The sequence below is a fragment of the Mus caroli genome, chromosome 7 (genome assembly GCF_900094665.2).
Source record: "Mus caroli chromosome 7, CAROLI_EIJ_v1.1, whole genome shotgun sequence".
Lineage (NCBI taxonomy): Eukaryota > Metazoa > Chordata > Mammalia > Rodentia > Muridae > Mus > Mus caroli.
The window spans coordinates 78,415,945-78,436,357 of NC_034576.1; the positions used below are offsets into that span (position 1 = coordinate 78,415,945).

Genomic DNA, 20,413 nt, shown 5'->3' on the forward strand with positions numbered 1-20,413 from the left:
AATTAAAAAAAAAAAAAAACAAAGATACCTTTCTTATATTATCATAATTACCTGAATCAGGGGATTAATCCTGACCAAATTAATCTAATATAGACACAGTTCAGTTTTTCTCACCTTTTCCTGGGTCCAGGATCCTGTCTAAGAACAAATGTTAAAATGAGTATTTATGTCACAGTAGGCTCCTTAAATCGAGAAATACTTTTCGAGTGATCTTGCCTCTGCTAAACTTCACAGAAGACAAATTAATTCTAGCAGTCAGAAATGTCATGCTCAAGAGACAGAGCTGAAGAACATTTTTACTTAAGTAGAGGAGGATTAAATCTGAAAATGACTATTAAAACTTCGTGCAAATGCAGGTCAATTGGCTGTCGAGGGTATATTGACACATGGGATTTATAAACACAAGGCTTGTGTGCATAAAACATGCTTACACACATTTTAATTGTATAAATATTTGTTACCAACTTATTCCCTTAAGGAGCCTTTTTTTATTATTAAGATTTTTGTGTAATGTGTGTGAGTGTTTTACCTGCGTTTACATCTGCACCACATGCATGCCATGCTCACAGAGTCCAGAAGAGGGCATTGGCACCTCTGGAACTAAAGTCACAGATACAGTTGTGAGTTACCATGTAGGTACTGGAAATCAAACCCAGGTTATGTGGAAGAATAGCCATTGCTCTTAACCACTGAGCCATCTGTCTAGCTCCAGGAACCTTTTTTAAAATTGATTTTCAGTGAGTAGTTACAGTGTGCGATCCTGGTGCAAAGATTAAATCTGAAAGGGAGTGATGCACATGTTCTTCACTGCAGGGCCAGGTGTTCTGGAAACTAAGCACAAGCTCCCGATGTCTATGGTCTTTTTTCAGCGTCCTCTTAAAATTTAATTCAAAAGATCTGGAGACTAATGTAGCTGCCCTTCATTAGTGAATTCTGTCTTTCATCTTGGCTAACTGGATGTTTAATATTAACAGATTTTCACAATAGAGTTATGGCATTAAGGATGATTCTCTAGCTGTGTAATCATGAGCACCTGCATTTGGACCCCAGGGTCTACAGAACAAGCTAGGCTTGCTCTCAGGCTTTTCTGTGACCCCCAGCATTGTAAGGGGGGTGAAGAGAGGCAAGAGGACTACTCACTGCCTTCCAGCCTGGCTAAGGAACATGAACTCCAGGTTCAAGGAGACCCTAGCTCTCTTCTGGTTTCCTGTGTGTATACATATATACACATGCATGCTTTAAGGGCAGTTGGACCTGCTGTTCAGTTCCTGTTGAGCATGTATGAGGTCCCCCCACCTCCCGAGTTCTGGGATTATAGGCATACACCATCACACTCAGTTTACAGTCAGTTTTTCATAAGGTAGTTTAGCTGATGTTTTATGTAAGCACATATAATGATGAATGAATGATTGGTATAGAAACCCTTTACCCTCAGTCACTTCAACTGTTTAGTCAGGATAACGTGCTGTGTGTGCTTTTAATGTGAATTAAAGTCATTAGTGTACTTCCTGTTGTATGGACATGGAGTACTGTAGTTAACTACATGGAGTTCTGTAGTTCACAGTGACCCCAAATAGTGCCAAAGTCTCTTTTTCCCTGACTGTAATTTAAGTAGTTTTGGAAACAAGAACATTGTCTATCATGTTGGAAAAGAACTCCAAGTTATTGGGAAAATATTCCTGGTGCCACACAGACAAGCAAAGTGAAAGTGTCAGCAAGACAGTTATTTTTACAAAAGAGAACAGTGACCTAGCCCGGGCAAGCAAAGGGGCTGGGGGCCGGGGCATCATTTCACCACCTCATTGGTGGAGCTCAACTTCATAATCTGATGTCGTTGTAGCTTTCATATTAGGTACAAGGCAAATCTTTGATTTAGGGCCTTAAGTTTCCCAAATGATAAAAGGAAAATTGATGTATCTATTTTCCAGTCCATATTTGGGTACCAACTTTTTGCTGGGTACCAGATTAGACGATGGTGGATGAAGGATGAACTTGCTAATAGTTTCTTCCTTGGCTATATTTATGATTTACAGATAAGAGAACAAGTTGAATCTAATAGAAAATAGTAAATGAAGCAACTAAAATAAACATTCTGGAATTATCAGAATTTGGGAATTGAAGAAAGTTCAGACCAAAAGAAACTAGAAATTGGTATATGGAAATCTAAACTGAGGATGTAGGGTTCCTTTCCGAAGGCAGTAGAAGCATGTAAATTAAAACATTTCAAACCAAACATGATGAAAATGATGTTGGGAAGAAAAATCCTGTAGGTCAATTGAAGGCTTTTGTGGGGTTTGCACTGTAGCTGGTTCAGAATAGTAACCTCAGGAGAGAAGTTGAAGATCAAAGAAGCCCAAATGAGGAGTGCTATAAGGATCCAAAGATGGTGCTCAGCTTTGCACCTTTGAGTAACTAAGTAGCTGTTAGATACCACTTGGCTGGTGAAGGGATAAAGGAAGAGCAAGGCAGTAGGAAAGATGCGTTCCCTTCTGCGTTGGAGGGGTTTTCGCTGTCTGAGGAGTGTCCACCTACCCACGAGTGAGCGAGGAGGTGAATGAGTCTGACCCTGAAAGCATGGCTCTGCCTTGAAGATTATAGAGAAAGGAGGCCCCAGTATATTGTGTGCATATGCTAGGAAGAGGTAGAGTGAGGTAGGAAATTTGGGATGAGAAGAGCAGTAAGCACTGAGCCCTGAGCAACCTCACTATTGGATGTTTTCTATAAACCCTAAAGAGGGAAACTCACGCTATCAACTGGGGTCATTAAAAAGAGTTTGCCTCTTGTTTTCAAATTTAACAAGTATGGATTTTAGGTGATTTGCAATTGTTCATGCTCATAAACAAATATGTAAATAAATATATTGTCAGCTGGGCAGTGATGGCACACATTTTTAATCCCAGTATATGAGAAACAGAGGCAGGTAGATCTCTGTGAGCTTGAGATCAGCCTGGTCTACAGAGTGAGTTCTAGGACAGCAAGGCTATACAGAGAAACCCTCCCTTGAAAAACAAAATAAGCAAATAATAAGCAAATAAACTGTGAATTTTGATAACCTTTCCTGAGATCCCAAAGGTCATTGACATTATCCTGTTTCCACATAGGTTGAAGGTACCCTTTTCTTTGTCCTGACATAACCTTTGCATGCTCTAATGTCTTTTTGTTAACCTACTTCTCCGTGCAATGGCACATGAAGCCAACAAGGTGGATCTCCTTTTCCGTCAGCATTTCTCCACTCCTCCTTAAATCTAAAACTCTTTTCTTTTGGCTCTTCTTATTCCAGTGATGAGGAGGAAGAGTTTCGTAGTAAATACGCTAATTTAGTATCTAGCTAATTTAGTGTTTTAGCTTTAAAATGGCTATAGGCTTGTGACTAAAAGAATTAAATTATCTGAGGGCTTTATCTTCTTGCATGCTGTAGCTTCTCTATCCGTGATGTATTCTGTCATCTTCTATAAGGCACTTGATTTGCATGCCCTTGTAGATCTATTTTGATGAGATGGATTTTTTGACTGTCTCAGTGGCCTCCCAATCCCAGAACAAGAGTCTTTCCGAAGCACACCTCAGGCATGGGGTGTATGCTCAGCCCACTTCTGCCCTTAATAATACTGTTAGTTTAACAGGACTTGCTGTTTGACAGCTTCCATTTTATTTTGTTAACCATTTTTCTCTGTCTTCTGGGACACATAGGTAGGCTATCTATCAGTGATACCTAAAAGTTTCCCTTTTGATCATTTCATATAATTGAAAAACAAAACTATGGTATTAGATCCCAGAGATTAGGAAATGGGAGGTTTGTTGTTGTTGTTGTTTTGTTTTTTGGTTTTTTGGGGGGTTTTTTTTGTTTTGTTTTTTTGTTTTGTTTTGTTTTCTTGGTTTTTTGTTTTTTCTTTCTTTCTTTTTTCTTTTTTCCGAGACAGGTTTTCTCTGTATAGCTCTGGCTGTCCTGGAACTCACTTTGTAGACCAGGCTGGCCTCGAACTCAGAAATCTGCCTGCCTCTGCCTCCCGAGTGCTGGGATTAAAGATGTGCGCCACCACGCCTGGCCGGTTTTGTTTTTTTTTTTCAATTTTCTTCTAAAATTCTCTTACGCTGCATGCCTCTCTATGAGTTACAGGATCAAATCACTTAGTAACAGCCGGTATGAAATGTTTTGAGAAATCAGTTTCAGTAAACTTGAAATGCAACTGAGTCTTCTTTCAGTAGGAGACCTTGACTTCAAATTGAGAGGACTTCCAGGATATTGTGAGAGTTACATTTTTTTTTTATGGGAAAACTATTTCTATCATGAAGTAATGCATTGTTGTTAGACCTAATATTGTGAGTGTCTAATACTTATGTTTATATAATTGCACTTCCAGTAAAGTTATTGTGGCAACCATTTCACATTGTCTTTTAATGAATATGCCCTTGGCATAGAAATACTGTTTAGTTTTAATGGTAGCCTCGTTGATGTTCAGTATATTTTTCACTATTAAGACACCTGACAAACAGTGAGATATTTACTTTTTATCCCTTGTAGTAGGCAGAAAGCTGTAAAAATAAACTTCAGCTTTGAGTGTTCAGAAATTCTCAAATCTCTTTAATCCAAAGTATTGGTGTAGTACTATCAAAAAACAACCAGGCTGTGGTACAAAAAAAAAAAAAAAAAAAAACCAAAGCCTCAGTAAATTTCCTTATTATTATGAATAAATTGTAACCCCAGAACATTACTAGTCTCATTGGAATTCTTTTTTATTATTAATCATTTTATTTGTTTACATTTCAATTGTTATCCCTCTTCCGGGTCTCTACTCCATGAACCCTCCACCAACTCTCCCACCCACTTTCGCCTCACCCCTCCAGCATCCCCCTTCTCTGGGGCATCAAGCCTCCACAGGACTAAGCACCTCCTCTCCCACTGAGGCTAGATGAGGCAGTCCTCTGCTACATGTGTAGTGGGAGCTCTGAGGGGGTCTGGTTAATTGATACTCTAGTTCTTCCTATGGGTTTGCAATCTTCCATTGGGATCCCCTGCTCAGTCCAAGGGTTGGCTGTGAGTATCTACATCTGTCTTAGTCAGGTACTAGCAGAGTGTCTCAGAGGACAGCCTTACCAGGCTGTAAGCACATCTTACATCTGTAAGCACATCTTGGCATCAGCGGTAGTATTGGGGTTTGGTGTCCGCAGATGGTGTCTCACGGTAGGGTGGTCTCTGGATGACCTTTCCTTCAGCCTCTGCTCCATTTTTGTCACTGGATTTCCTTTAGACAGGGACAACTCTGGGTTAAAATTTTTTAGATGGGTGGGCCGTGTCTATCTACTGGAGGTGGTCTCTTCAGGTTCTGTCTCCCTGCTATTAAGTATTTTGACTAATTATCCTAGGAGCCTCTTGAATCTCTGGCATCCACAACTTTCTAGTGGTTCCCCAAATTTCCCCACCCCACTGCTACTTATTTTTATTCATTTTCCTGGCCCTCTAGACTTCTCAACTTAGAATCTTAAAAATATAAAAGCAGAAGAGTCTTTTGAGTCCAGTGTCTAGCATTTCTCAGATGGTTCATTCAGTCCAAAAATGCCAGTGAGATTAATGAGGAGGAAGTAGGCAGATACATTAAGAAACTTGGTTAAGCAGCTTCAAGATACATGGTAAACACCCAAAGCAATATTTGATATGTTGTACTTCCTAACTTTATTAATTAGAAAACTATAATAATGTAAAAACCATTTATTCTCCATGAGACGCTTTCTTGTTGTATAGAATACATTTTATGTCTACTCAGTAGTTGCAGTTCAAAATCCCTAGGTATATAGTAGGTTAGGTCTGCATGTTATTTTGTGTCTTAAAATAAAAGGATGGTTTAAATGTTATTTATCTGCAATAATGGTTAACGAGTTAATGATAGGTTTATTTTCTTCTGTTTATAATTTGTCATGGAGATGGCCCGTGTTATCTCATGCTCTTAAAGTCTCTACACTTCAGGAATTTTAGAGGCAATAATTTTGGTGGCAGTGGTAAATTAATCTGTTTTTTTTTCCCAGAACCACATGTAAGAAGTCATAGTGACTGAAATAAATTCTTTTTCAGCAATAAAAACATTGGGAACTCTTAGATTTGCTGCCATAGATTTCTTGGTACTTAATCACATATGTATTTAGTTTTCATTCCACAGAAATCAACCAGTAGCTTTTTTTCTTGGCCAAGTTCATATTTTTCTGCAGTATGAATTTGACGTAATTTATCTTGTGTAGTTTACTAGAGTGGTAACTTAGTGAACTGCTTAAATGTGCAGTGCACTCCTGGCAGTCCTAGGAGAGCTGAATGCTTACAGCAGTGGAGGCTTCGGGGTTGGAAAAGCTCTAAAGCCATTGTGTTTACCAACAGTCTCTTGTTTTAAAGCTAACTAAGGTGTCATAGATTAAAATGCCTGTAGTTTAACAGGTAGGTTCTACAGAATTGGGAGGCAGATACTTCCTACCGAGCTACTGTTCCCAAACATGGTGAAAGTAATGGAAGAACCCCAAGTTGTCAGGTACAGGAAATTTGAAGAATCCCTTTAATGTTTCATTTACTTTATTCCTATGAGTTAAATATCAAAGTTACTTAGTAACAAGTATTACTTACATTTAAAATGTAAAACCAAATTGATGTTAAAAGAGTTTAGAATGCCAGTAATGTCATTGTGGAGCGTCTTCAAATCTGTCAGTTTTACTCATAATAATCCTAGAGGCTCTCAAAACCGACCTCAAAGAATAAAGTGTGTGTATGTGTGTGTGTGTGTGTGTGTGTGTGTGTGTGTGTGTGTATTCCATATGATAACAGTAATCAGATAGCTATAAATGATCATATTAAAATTGAAAGTCATTCACCTTTGTGCTTGAAGCTTTGGTTGCTTATAAATTCTCAGTGGTAGTTCAAATTAAGAATTATATTAACAGTAATTCTTCATTTATCTATTAATTTGCCCATATTAATGTTTCATAGAGAAATAATTATAGTGTTCCCTTTTCCTGCTTACGACCCTGCTACCTCACTTAGCCTTGGAATTTTACTCACGTGGCTGCATTTCTGTTAAGGGAGGAGAAGAATGCATCTGCCCCATTCATTCTATTGCTGTCAACCTGAAAAAGACCTAACGGTCTGGTTCCGCTCACTTCACAGTTGAGGGCTGATCTGGGGAAGTCTTTCCCACACTACAGACAGAGCCGGGGCTCTGTTGCCAGCACTTTGCTCCTTCTGGTTCACTAATCTATTTCCAGGAATTCTCAGGAAGCTATCAGATAGTATTAGATTATGCTGATGGAAATTTTTTTTGTTGTTTTTTTGTTTGTTTTTCGAGACAGGGTTTCTCTGTATAGCCCTGGCTGTCCTGGAAGTCACTCTGTAAACCAGGCTGGCCTCGAACTCAGAAATCTGCCTGCCTCTGGAAATATTTACAAATGGGATTAGGAGTAAAAAGTGTAACATTTGCTTTCTTCTTTTATATTTTTTGATAACATCTCAGAAAGATGGCCCATGGGAGCTGAGCATTCATTAAAAACAGAAACTAAATGTACTTCACCTGTATTTAAGCATAACAACTAATGTGTTCAGTTACACAGATCCTGGATTCAATTTACTTTATCCAAATATATTTTGTTCGTATTTCCATTCTAATTTGAAAGTTCCCAGTTTAACTTCTCCTAACCTTTCTAAGGGAGCGGCACCTGCACTGTTGTTCAGGGACTTTGCTCTCCTTACCTGTGAACTTATAGGCGATACACTAACCATCAGGACAAGGTCTTTGTGTGCTAACTTTACCTCTGTGGCTTGTGTTTTCTAGACTCACGGCCCTTCCACAGTACCAGTGCCAACCTGACCGAGAGGTACGAGACATTTAGTTTCTTACTCCCTTTCTCAGAGTGAAATGAAGACGATACAAACTATCTTACCACGTTGCATTAAGTACTCTTAAGTTTTTTTGAGCTTCCCCACGTTCTGACTTCTGAAATGGTAAAGTTGAAATCATTAGAAAGTGTTTGACAGTGTAGGCTTTACCTCTGAACATTAGCCTCAATCACTCTATCCTCTTATTCTTTGTATTGTCTATCGTTTGCCTTTATTCATGTAAAATATATTTAACATATATTTAAATATACTTGGCTTGTAGAGATTTTCAGTTTTTAATAAATTTAATGCTTTGCTTTATAGAGTTAAGCGCATATACATACATACATACACACATGTGTTGTGTGTATAGGCACGCTTTTGCGATCTTTTTAAAGCTGAGGGTTGGTGGTATAACTCTGTGGCTGTGCCCTGGGTTCCGTCCCCATTCCAAGAAGAAAAGCTGTGTGTAGCATATACCTCTGCACACTAGAACTGAGGCTATCCTTTTCCTCCTCTCTCCCTCTCCTCCGTTCCTAATACTGGGGAGCAACCCAGGGATTTGTGCATGCTAGGTAAGTGTTCTCTCACCGAGCTTCATTCCACCTTGAATGCGTCTTTCACTTGACAGCATGCACAGAATCCCCATTGACTGTCATTTATGGCTCTTTGTTTGTGTTTATGAAATTAAACATTGTGATTTAGTATCGCTGGATTTCTGATCATTTTGATGAGGTTGCCCGCTGTTTCACAACGGCTTTAGTTTTGATTGTAATCTGCAGTCTTTCCAATGAGTGTTTCTCTTTATGGCGCTTTCAGATCTTTATCTTTCTTTCTCAGGAACAGTGGTTTTTATGCCATTTCTCTTTAAAATGGACATGTCTGTTTTGTAACCACCACATATATAAATAAGGCTGTAATAGGGTCCTTTTATGGTTCTGCTTATGAATGTGCTCTCAGAGGCTGAAACTGCAGCCCTGTGGGGCGGTGCTAATACCAGGCAAATCGCTTAGATGGGTTCTTTGTCCTTACATTATTTATTTAGATCCCACTATGCTTTAAGAAAACCCACTATTATGAATCTCCTAAAATTAAAACATACCCAGATTAGATGGACTTAAATTTCATTCAGACTTCTTGACAAGTAGATCAGTAAACTTGGATCTCTAAAACACATCTGTCCACATTCTGCCTGAAGTGTGCTTACTCTTCACCCCAAAGTTATACATAGCTTTCTGGGCGGGGTCACAGTTTGTCAGTAGGCCTGAAGACTAGAAAAGATGTGTGTCCTCTGCTGTTGATAGGCTTGTCCGTGTCCTAAGATCTTGTTTTGCCTGCTTCCTCAGCACATATTCCGCCGTCCATTTGTGTGTATGGATTTCCTTTCAAGCAAAGAAGTCAGTATACCCAGTGCTTTTTTATATTTAACTTTAGATTTGTTTTCATAGTATATGAGACCATTCAGTAGCCGCTGCCTGTTTCTTACTCAGTCCCATTTAACATTTCTAGTCCTGAAAAACATAATCTTTTTTTTTATTCAGTATAACAGAAGAAAACTGTAATTTCCTGCCTCCAAGCCCCTCAAAAAAGAATTTTGAAGAAAAGAGTGGGACTAAGGTTAGTCGCACCTTCAGCTACATCAGGAATAAAATGTCCAGCAGCAAGAAGAGCAAAGTAAGTATCTTCTGGGAATTCTGTAATAAGCTCTTGTCACCACCTGCCTATAGACAACAGGGAACGAGTGGGCTGAACTTGAGAGCTGCTTTGAAGCAGTCTAATGTCAGAAGCAAAGCGGTAGCAACGTAAGCCGTGGCCAGTTACCACTGTGAACCACATGCCAGAAGCTGCCCGTGCTTCACCTTAGTGCATCCTTTCAAGAACCCTGCTGCTGTCGGCCTGCTTAGGACATGCCTAAGGAAAAACCCATCTCTCACCTCACCCCACACACTGAGCCACAAGGCAGAAACTATTAAATGGGGTTTAAAATCCAAAAGAAGGACTCTGTGCTAAGATCAAAAGAAAGATTTATTGGAATAGAGGGAAGAAAATGATGCTTCAGAAAAATTACAAGAGCTTTTAAGACTTTCTTAGATTGATTTCTACTTAGGAGGATTTGTTTTGTATCCTTTTTAGTGCTTAAGAAGTTAAATTAAGACACGTATACCTGGGGCTGAAGAGATGGCTCAGCACTGGCAGTTCTTATAGGACCTGGGTTCAGTTCCCAATGCCTAGATGATGGCTCACAAACACATTTCAGTTCAATTTCACAGATCCAGTTGTAGTTGTTTGTTCATTACAAGATTCTATAAAATATAAAATTAAGAAATAAATCGATAATAACCCACATATATTCTCAATACTTTGATTTACATATGTTTGATACTTTTGTGGTTGTCCTAAAGAGAAAGAAATTAACTTTTTTATACTGATTCCTGATCCTAAATGAGAACTATTTTCATTTCAAACAAGTGAGGGTAACACTGTCTCCTCCCTTGCCCCGCAGTCGCTTACTCACCTGTAACCCTCTGTCTGCATACGCAAAGAAATAAGCACACAAAAGCAATACCCATGCCCACAAGTAGTTGGCCAACACAAAATGAGCAAATGAGCTCAGTGGTATTTTTATTTCATTTTGGTTTGTTCATTTTGCCTTTTTTGGTCTTAACTATTCTTTTGCAAAAACAAAAATTGTCTTGACTTTCATTTTTGTGTTTTTAAAGGGTTGCTTTGTGTTGGTAGTATTTTGTTTTGTTTTTTGTTATTTGTTTTTCTAATAGAAGATGTAGAGAAGTAGGGAGATCCTGGGAAGAATTAGGAAAGAGGTGGGGGGGGGGGAAGATCAAAATATATTAATTTTTTTCAATTTAAAAAAAAAGTACCCTCTTTCCCCTGACTAAGCCTTTCAGGCACTCAGTTGTGAAAGCTAATAGAAATACAGCCAATAAGTTTTGCTAACTGTATTGGCTTTCCATTTGGTAACAAATTACCTGCTCTAGTCGTCTCTTTAAGAAAGATTGGATTTCAGAGGTTTCAGCATATGTTCACCTAGTATTGTTGCTTTGGGGCTGTGGTAGTAAAGTGCCCCATGGCAGGACACCTACTAGAGGGGAAGCAGAGAGAGGGGCTGGGGCTTCATTACCCCCTTCAAGGCCACACACCCCATAAGTTCTCTCCAGGAGGCCCCCGCCAAGTGTAGGGAGCAAGCACAAGGACCTTTGAGAGTGAGTGCATTTACTATCCTAGCTGTGACTCCAGGTTTTATAAATAAAGTATCTTTTACCACAAAACTCTTACACCAAATCCGCTTTTTCACCATTTTCCCTACCAAGTATAGGATGGAAATACAGTCTACTAAATCATCTCTAGCCTAATTGTGTGTTTTATTGGATCCATTCTAGTTTGATAACTAAAAAATATATATATAAGAAGTCAGGAGGAGGGGATATATACTGTATTCCACATATTGGCAGTAGCAAAACCTGCATGTTTTCTTTAGCTTCCTTCCTTTGTCTATAGTTGCTATCAACAAAAGAAAATTCCCTTGGGAAAACCGAACCATGTATTATTGAATGGCTTCTTTGCTTAGTGGCCTGTAATTCTCAGTTAACCTTGAAAATGTCATGGTTAGGTTTGGATGAATTCGAAATATTTCTGTTATTTTTTTTGCTTTGCTTTTAAACTGGACTCTTATCCAAACATACACACACATAATTATAAGACCAACAAGTGAGTAGAGACTATCTCTGACCACCTCTCCCAATGAATGGTAGATTCAACAGTGAGATTGCTGAGGGGGTAGGTAATACAGACAGAAAAAAAAGATAATGTGGGATCAGACTTAGAAACTGGAACTTCATCTTTAAAACAGAATCTCACCCAACTTCCGTACTCTATAGACTGCAGCTCAATAACGTGTTTCAAGTAGCAAGTCTAGATAATGGTCAGGCAGAGCTACGTGAGGTCTGGCTTCCCACACAGGTTGCCTGTCATCGTGTGCTTATTTTTCAGCAAAATCCATTACTAAGTAGTTTCTTTTTCATTTGTCTTTAATATTTTTTTAACTTCAAATGACTACCGTTAGGTAAGAGGCAGGTGATGAGATAGGACAGGGAAATAGGCTACCTGTGTTCGAGTTAGGTCTGTCATCACCGTTAAAGAACCAGTTGACTTCTTGCCTCCATTCCTCTCTGTCGACAAAATGACAACACTCTTTTGCAATTGACATGGTTCCTCTTTCTGACTTGGCTTCAAGATTTGATCTTTGGGGGCTAAACTGTCTCCAGCAATGGAAACTCCAAAAATTGCAAATTCATAGCTCTGCAGATTGCAGTACGGTTCCCTTTACTGTGTGTTTTCAAGTACCCCAGTGGCCAGGCATGTTAACATGCCGTCTTTCCAGTTAGTGGAGGTTAGCTTAGTATTAAATAAGACTGTTATACAGCTGCTACAGAACACTGTGACTTTGTCAGTATAATCAGAGGTAATGAGAGAGAAATAGCTGTGTGTCCACCCAATTATACAGATAAGTGAGTATCAGTCAACTCTTTTTCCTAACTATTGAATGATGTTTCCTATGTTGTTTTTTAATAAAAAAAAAAAGTGATACCATAGATATTAACACTATTTTTTCTATAAAAATAATTAACTTTCACTTCTCCTGCTTGGGAGTTAGTTGTTTTCTTTTTCTTCCGTGCTGGAGATTGTAGGGCCTTGCACATATTGGGCCAGTAATGTAACCACTCAAGTGCTAAGATTATTAATTTTTAAAATATGTGTTAATGAGACCATATAGTTATTCAGCTGCTAACCAATACATATGAGTTGTATCTGAATATAGTTAGGAAAGTCTCTCTGAGTAAACATAGTATGTGTGTGTCTATGAGAAGACAATTATAAACTTGAGTTTGTTATCCCACATGTTAAGCTGTGACTGCCAACACTTCTTTGGACTCTCTGAGTAGCCAAAGTTAGCTATTAGGCAGCAAATGTTTCACACTCATAGACAATATGTGTTGCCCAATAGTGCCAAGTTTTTCTGTGTATAGTGTTTATTATATAAGGAATTTAGTTATCAGTCCTCCATACATAACCTTTGAGTCATCTGTAACATGCAGACGTTGCAGATGTATAGACGGAATGCTTTTCAGAAGCTTAGGAGCCCTAAGCAGGAAGTGTAAGAGGAAGATGGGCAGTTTCTCTTTTGTCGTATTGTCTTTGAGCAGTAGTTCTGTTTCCTGCTGAGTAAGTTGTGTGTATTATACATGTATTAAGGTCCTTGGATACATACATACTGCTTGCCTTCATGAAGAGAGTGGTCTTCACGCCACTGATTGTCCTTTTCTATTAAGCTCTCATTTTTACAAGGACAGCTTGAAGACACAAGACACATTTTAAACCAGTTCCTAGTCTGACTCAAAAGTTCTCTGACTAAAAAGGACTTTCTCGCCAGCTGATACCTTAGTTAACTTTATAGTGAGCCATTCAGACCCAATTCCAAGTTTCTGTGCCTTGTATATGAAAGAATTTCCCAAGATGCCAAATCACATTTGGTTTTCGTGCTCATGGAGTACCCTACCTTCTAAAAGGATAGGATTAAGAAAGTGAAAACCACGTTTCTTGCATAGCACCCTAGTATTATCATGCCCAGTCTCATCACTTTTAAATGTCGTTGGCTTCTTATTCCACAGTACAGTTAAAGCAAGTTAGCAATGGTTAAATATAGACATATTAAATTTAAGAATAATGACCAGTTACCATTTTACCATTGTCAACTTTTCTAAAATATCTTCTTATAACATTGCTAGCCAGGCGTGGTGGTGCACGCCTTTTTAATCCTAGCATTCAGGAGACAGAGGCAGGCGGATTTCTGAGTTCGAGGCCGGCCTGGTCTACAAAGTGAGTTCCAGGACAGCCAGGGCTATACAGAGAAACCCTGTCTCGAAAAACCAAAAAAAAAAAAAGACAACATTGCTTTTTTTATGCAGTTAGGAATATTTTATTTTAGGAGATGTACTTTTTAACTTACAGTATTAGCGTGGTCTTGATCCTTGCCATATTTCCCATACTACAATGCAAATGCTGTCCACACATGTATTTGAGAGTTACTTCAGTTTTCTTTCATTTCCTGTGTTCTTCAGGGTAGAGTGGTTAGCTTTACCAGCAGCATTCAAATAGTTAAGACTGTCTCAAGGAAGCAGGCAGCCTCAACCCTCCCCTTATGCACTTTCTCAACCACTCTCTGGCTTCCTCTTACCGGTTTGCTAATGGTCGCTCTGAGCAGTCTGCCTGTCTGCCTGCCGGCATGAGCATCTTCTGTGAGAGGACATTTCCTGGCATGGGGGTCAAATCATGTCAGTAAAATGGGGCCGGCTTCCCGAAGTTCCTCTCATAACCGTGAGATTCACGGGACTAAAACATGGGCAGGTAAGAGCCTGACTTCTTTAAAGCACTGAGTTACAACACGGGGAGGCCATGTGTAGTTTGTTGTTTTGTTTTTGTTCTTGGAGGAACTCATCTGGATTACTGTAAAGGATAAGAAAATGGATTATTCAGATCTGAGGAACATTACAGTTCATCAGAGGCTAACCTAGCTGACCTAGAAAGTTGTGCTGTTTGCTTTTTTTTTTTTTTTTAACCATTGGTGTATGCTTTTAACGGTCAAGCCAAAAAAAAAAAAGATGGTTTTAACTTAACAATTTACTCAGAGAAATTTGCAGCAAAAAAATTAGGTAAAAGGGATGCGCTCAAGGTGTGGTGATTCGGGTTGTGTGCATTTTAGCAGTTACTAATTTCTGTTCAGAAGAGTTTCCTGTTTTGTAAAGTGGTTTTCCCCCCGTCCTTTCTGTTTGGTGGTTTTTTGGTTTTTTGTTTTGTTTTTTAGTTTTAAGATGCATCGGTTTGGCTTGGGGGGGGGGGGCTCCATGTATTCTGTTAAGGGAGAGTTTCACATGAATCATAGATTTTACAAACAGCCCATTTCATAATATTGGGTGGATTCTGAACTTTAGAAAATCAGACAGTTTGAGTTCCTATTTGTTACTGATGATTGCTTTGTGACTCTTTGCAACTCAGGGGTATTGCCAGCCCTTTACAGTAAGTGTGGTGATCCCAGACTGCATCAACTGCAGCTTCAATAGTGCCTGCTCCAGGCGCCAAAAAAAAAAAAAAAGTATTAGTCATCTCTAAGCCTCAGTCTCTTCAAATATAAAATGGAGATAATTAGAACAGTGCCCTGTCCTAAGAAAATACATGTGAGTTACTCATTCCCAGAGCCTGACACATAGTAGCTATTCATTAAGTGTCATGCTTTGTCCTCTCTGTAGTAGAGCGGGGAGCAAGATGCCCTCTTGCCAACTGAGTCTATCTCCATAACCTCTACAGGTAGCACTAATGAGTCACAGGGTTAGAAACTGTCATGGTCACTCACTCTGAGAAGCTCACTTCCTGGGGTTTTGTTTTGTTTTTTTTCAATTATAGTCCTAGTATATAACTGTAGGTAAAATTCACCTCTATGAATTGTAGCACTTCATGGTCTAGTTAGTTTGTAAGGGAATTATTCCCTTAATCTTGGGGATTCCCTACCCTGAGTGTCCAGTCTTCTGAGAGGAAATGGATGCTGTAGTAATCAGCTTGAGGGGACAAAGAAGGTGGTCTGGGCAAGTTTCCTGGCAGGGCCTCATGTCTTTCTGTACTTCTCTTCTTCCATGCTTTGCACCAGCACCCTTGATAGTGCTCCTGGCGTATTGTCTCCTGCCACAAGTCAAAATGTCCTTCCTTCACTACCGAAGATTGTGGTTTTGTGTTGTGTTAGGAGAGTTAATACACTGGTGACACTCATTCTCAGTGAGGTATTTATTATACGTATTAAATGTTACTTAGAGCAAAACTATAAGTGGACACCTGTCCCATTTGCAAATGAAATGACTAGGGCTCAGAGAAATAACTTCCTCTCAGCCCCACCATAAGTAGAACTTAGAACTGCCTTTATTCCTAACCCCTGTGCAGTCCTCTACCCTCCTCTCACTGGCCTGTCTGTCACCATTTGAACCCTGAACCAAAATTAATATCTGGTAACCTACTGAGTTCTAATTAGTAAAAAACAGTATATGTGGGGTTATTTAATAATTCTGATTAGAGAAAGGAAGGAAATCTCATTGTTCCTCAGGGACATAAATGTATTTTGTAAAACTTAAAGAAGAACCTCACAGAACGTTTTAAACTGCATGACATTGTTTTTCTCCTTCAAGCTGATCCAGAATTGCTACCATCCCTTGCTCCCATCCATCCCATGGCTCCCCTTCTAAACTGACTCTAAATTCAGTGTGCCCTGTGTGGACTATGCTACACCTTACTAAGCTCTTCCTCTGTAGGCTCTGCCCCTTGTTTCTTAATATAAACAGCCCGGATGGCTCAGAACTTGTGTTTCAAATGTGTTTCAAATGGGATCTCAAATGTTTGAAAATTGATAAAATGTTGCCCAGGCATTGTTCCTCATTTCTGTCCACAATAGCCACCACCCTCCCTTGACCACTTGCCATCTGTGTGTCCAGGTAAGGGGCAGGCCTTCCTTCCAGTGCTCAGTTAACTGTTGATTCTTTTCTTTGGCAGGAAAAGGAAAAGGAGAAGGATAAAATTAAGGAGAAAGAGAAAGACTCTAAAGAGAAGGAAAAAGATAAAAAGTCTCTTAACGGGCACACATTCAGCCCCATTCCTATTGTGGGTCCCATCAGCTGCAGCCAGTGCATGAAGCCTTTTACCAACAAGGACGCCTACACGTGTGCAGGTAAGAGACATGCTTCTCTCTCCAGTCAGATGAGGCTCTCTTGCCTCACAAAAGCTGGTCGGTTTCTAGTTTCCTGTGCATCCCACCCCTGATCTGTTCCTCATTTGTGTGGAGAAGTAACGCATGTGTGTTTTTTCTTCGAATTTTAATTATGTAACATACAATCTGTATTTTTTTTTCAAGCATCTCTAGTTTCAGATTCTGCGCTTAGAAATTGAAAGAAATCTGGCAAATCAAAGCAATACAAAGTCTTGAGCCTTAAAGCTTCACAGATCCTTTGTCAGATCCTACACACTTATTTTTATGCTTCACACACATACACATATAGCATGCATGCACACATGCAATTTAAGAGATTCAAACTCAGGGCCTGGTATAGAGAAGCAATCTTCCTTCTAAGCTGTTTCCCAGCCCTTGTCGGCTTACTTTTAAATCTGACCTTTTGGAATATGATCCAGCACTTTGCCAGCATTAAATCATGATGGCTACCAGCTGAGGGCGTCTGCATGTGCACAGATGCTCCGTGCTTCTGGTGTAGGACTTAGATAACCAGTGTCTGTGTCACAGCCACTTCATTTACAATTGCAACACAAAAGCAGCCATAGATATATCAACAAAAAAGGCTTCATTCTAGGAAATTTCCATTTATGGATACTGACTTGCATGGCATGTCATATTGATCTTTTCGATTCTTTTTCCTTTTTTTTTTTTCTTTCTTTTTTTTGTTTTTTTTTTTGGTTTTTTTGTTTTTCGAGACAGGGTTTCTCTGTGTAGCCCTGGCTGTCCTGGAACTCACTTTGTAGACCAGGCTGGCCTCGAACTCAGAAATCCACCTGCCTCTGCCTCCCAAGTGCTGGGATTAAAGGCATGAGCCACCATGCCCGGCCTGAGAATACATTTTTTAAAAGGTTTGGTAACATACATTCTTGTAAAAACCGATTTGAGGGATATATTCCCTAAAGTAATCTACAGCCCTATTTGTTTTACTCTTTAAAGGGAAAAGCACCTAAATCAGTATGCATTCCTTTAGGCAAAAATCACACACATTATCAGTATTCTCCATGGCTGACTTAACAGAATATTGAGAACATCACACAATAGTTTCAGATACACTTACAAAGCAGGAGACTAACTCTGTCCAATGTGTCCAGTATCCCCACTGTGATTTCCTTCTGGGACCCGGGTTCTAATAAGGACTCTTTAGTGTTAAATGTCACCACTTCTGCTTTTTGTCCACAGAACAGAGTCCACCTTTCAGTACTGGAATGAATATCATTAATTAATTTAATTGCCTACAGTAGAATTCAATAGAACCTTTTTATTTTAACCATATTATCTATCAATAAAACATTTTAGCATATTAAACTGGGGCATTTAATGTTAAAAACTACATTGAAGTTGCACTGTACTTAATAAAGAGCACATTGTAAGGCTCGAGCCTCAGGTTTGCCATTTTACTTTCTGATCAGTTATTAGATGATTGGTATTGTCTGTGATCCATGGCTTCTCCAAAGACTCTGTGTAGCTGTCTCTTTTCGTTTCATCTAACACCAAACAAGGTGTTCCTCACACCATGATGAAGGCGAGCAGAGGCGGAGCAGTACTGCTGGCCCCTTCTTGGGTGAGAAGCACCTCTTCTCCCTCAAGCTGTCTGTAAAATGAAGCCACCTAGCATAACGACTGAGAGAGGCAGCAGTGCATTACCCTGTATATCAATCCTGTTTCTCGTCTTAAGAGCTCAGGCTACTTACTTCTCTCATACAGAATACCTGACAGAAGCATCGGGGAGGATATTTATTTTGTCTATAGTTTCAGTCCATCTAGTACAGAAGGCATGACAGCTGGTGGTGACAGGAGTCTGTAGAGGAGACTTCTTTCAGTCTTGGGAGATCAGGAAGCAGAGAGGCAGGAATAATTTCAAGACCCTCCCTAGGTACCTACATCTGCCAGCTATGCTTGCCACCTAGACACCGTGTCCCAAAGGATCTGTAAGCTCCTATAACAGTGCAACCACGTGAAGACCGAGTGCCCAAAACATATTTCTTTGGGGGACAGTTCACATTCAAACAAACCATAACCGAAATCAATGTAAAGGATAGTTGCAGTGCCTGGGAATATATTTTACTAGTAGGCCTCTTGTCTAACATCGTATATCCTCAGTTCAATTCCCATCACCGGTAGAAAAACAGCCATAGCAATTTACTTTTGTGTTCTAAAGTATTGCTTTGCATATTCCCTTTTTTTCCTTATGAAAGTGCCTTTACTTTCTTGGGAATCATTAATGTCAGAAAAAATTAAAAGGCCCCAATTCTTTGAAAAGTTCACACGGTATATCTTGAATATATTCACGCATTCCCAACTCCTCTCTTAACCATCTATAAAATTTAAAAAGCTTCTATAAAATTAAAAAAGAAATTGAATATTGGAAATACACAATGGTACAAAGAATACATTCCCATTCAGATAAAGAGGTACAGCAGAATAGAATGAAGGATTGGACAAACCAAGATTGATACCAGCATGGCAGATGTTAAATCATATAGCTCCATGTCCACCATCTGAAGCACAGACTGGTATAACGGGGACCCCAGAGGGCTTGAGCAACCTGCCCTTATAACATTGCTGTTTACAGTTTCTACGACCCTCTCTTTAAGGAAGGCTTCACTAGTTAACTGCACCTTGGTAGACATCCCATATTTCTAGGGTTTTCATTGCATCCTTTGCTTCACCTCCACATTTTAATGCATTGCCCTTTGAGAGGCTTCCTTCTAGGAGAGCAACTCTGCTATATGTTGCTGGATCTCTATCCCTTCCTTTGAAATCAGGGAGAAGGTCCATGATTCCATAACTCTGCCTGTCTACAAAGCCAGTGCTATGTGAATAAAATCAAGGACCACCTGAAGCTTAAGCAGTAGTCAGGCACCCGTGAAACATGGGTGTAGTGGTCTCAGAGTACACCGGAGGAAACACTTCCCTAACAGTGTGCCAATGCCACCTTGAGCCTCAGATGCTTGGCATATAGTTACAGGATTTAATGCTGGCCTCTTGAGTATGACCTTGATTGCTTTGGTCCAGTCCTTTCTTGGGACATGTTTCCCTAAGGTCAGCCTTACAAGCACTTCCTACCAGGTAGCCCTGGAGTTCTCTTCTCAAAAGTGTTTTCAAGTGCACCCAGAGCTGGCGAGATGGCTCAGTGGTTAATTTGCACTGGTTGCTATTCCATGGGACCCCTGTTCCGTTCCCAGCAGCACTGGCTGCTCACAGCTGCCTGTGACGCCAGTTTCAAGATGCCTTCTGGACTCTGCAAGCACTGTGTGCACATGCTTCACAGATATATATTATACAGGCAAAACACTCATACGTGGTTGGTTAGTTGATTGATTGATTTAAAAAACAAAACAAAACAAAACATCCACAGCTTAGGGGGATCCAGCCAATTCCACAGTCCTGAAATGTCCTCAGGATATCTTTCCTATTCCTTCGATGTCCTTGGCTTCTTTTTGGTGGCTCTGTTGTCTTGAGCAGCTCCTTTGTCCTTGGCTCCAATTTTGCACATACTTGAGAACTTTCTTCTATGCTTTTTTGCTTACAACTTTCACTTTAAAAAATTAAAAAAAAAAAAAAAGCCCTTAAGCTGTAAGCTACAGCCTGAGTGCTGGGCTGCTGCAAAATTTCCTCCACTAAAATTTTTAGTCTATCCCTTTCATATTTTGTCTCATAAGTCCCGGGGCTTATTTAAAATACAAGTTCTCTGCCACAGTTTAAAATGAACGCCATTAGTCCAGTTT

At 39.6% G+C, this 20,413-nt stretch overlaps 1 protein-coding gene across 8 annotated transcripts in view; it reads left to right on the top strand.

Moving 5' to 3' along the window:
• Positions 1-20,413, top strand: part of Akap13 (A-kinase anchoring protein 13) — a 279,862-nt gene that overhangs the window by 213,255 nt on the left and 46,194 nt on the right. For all 8 annotated transcript variants that reach the window (XM_029479044.1, XM_029479045.1, XM_029479047.1 and 5 more), the window contains 3 exons: positions 7,800-7,842; positions 9,385-9,517; positions 16,451-16,625. In XM_029479044.1, coding sequence (XP_029334904.1) covers positions 7,800-7,842; positions 9,385-9,517; positions 16,451-16,625 — 351 coding nt within the window. The remainder of the gene's footprint in view (positions 1-7,799; positions 7,843-9,384; positions 9,518-16,450; positions 16,626-20,413) is intronic.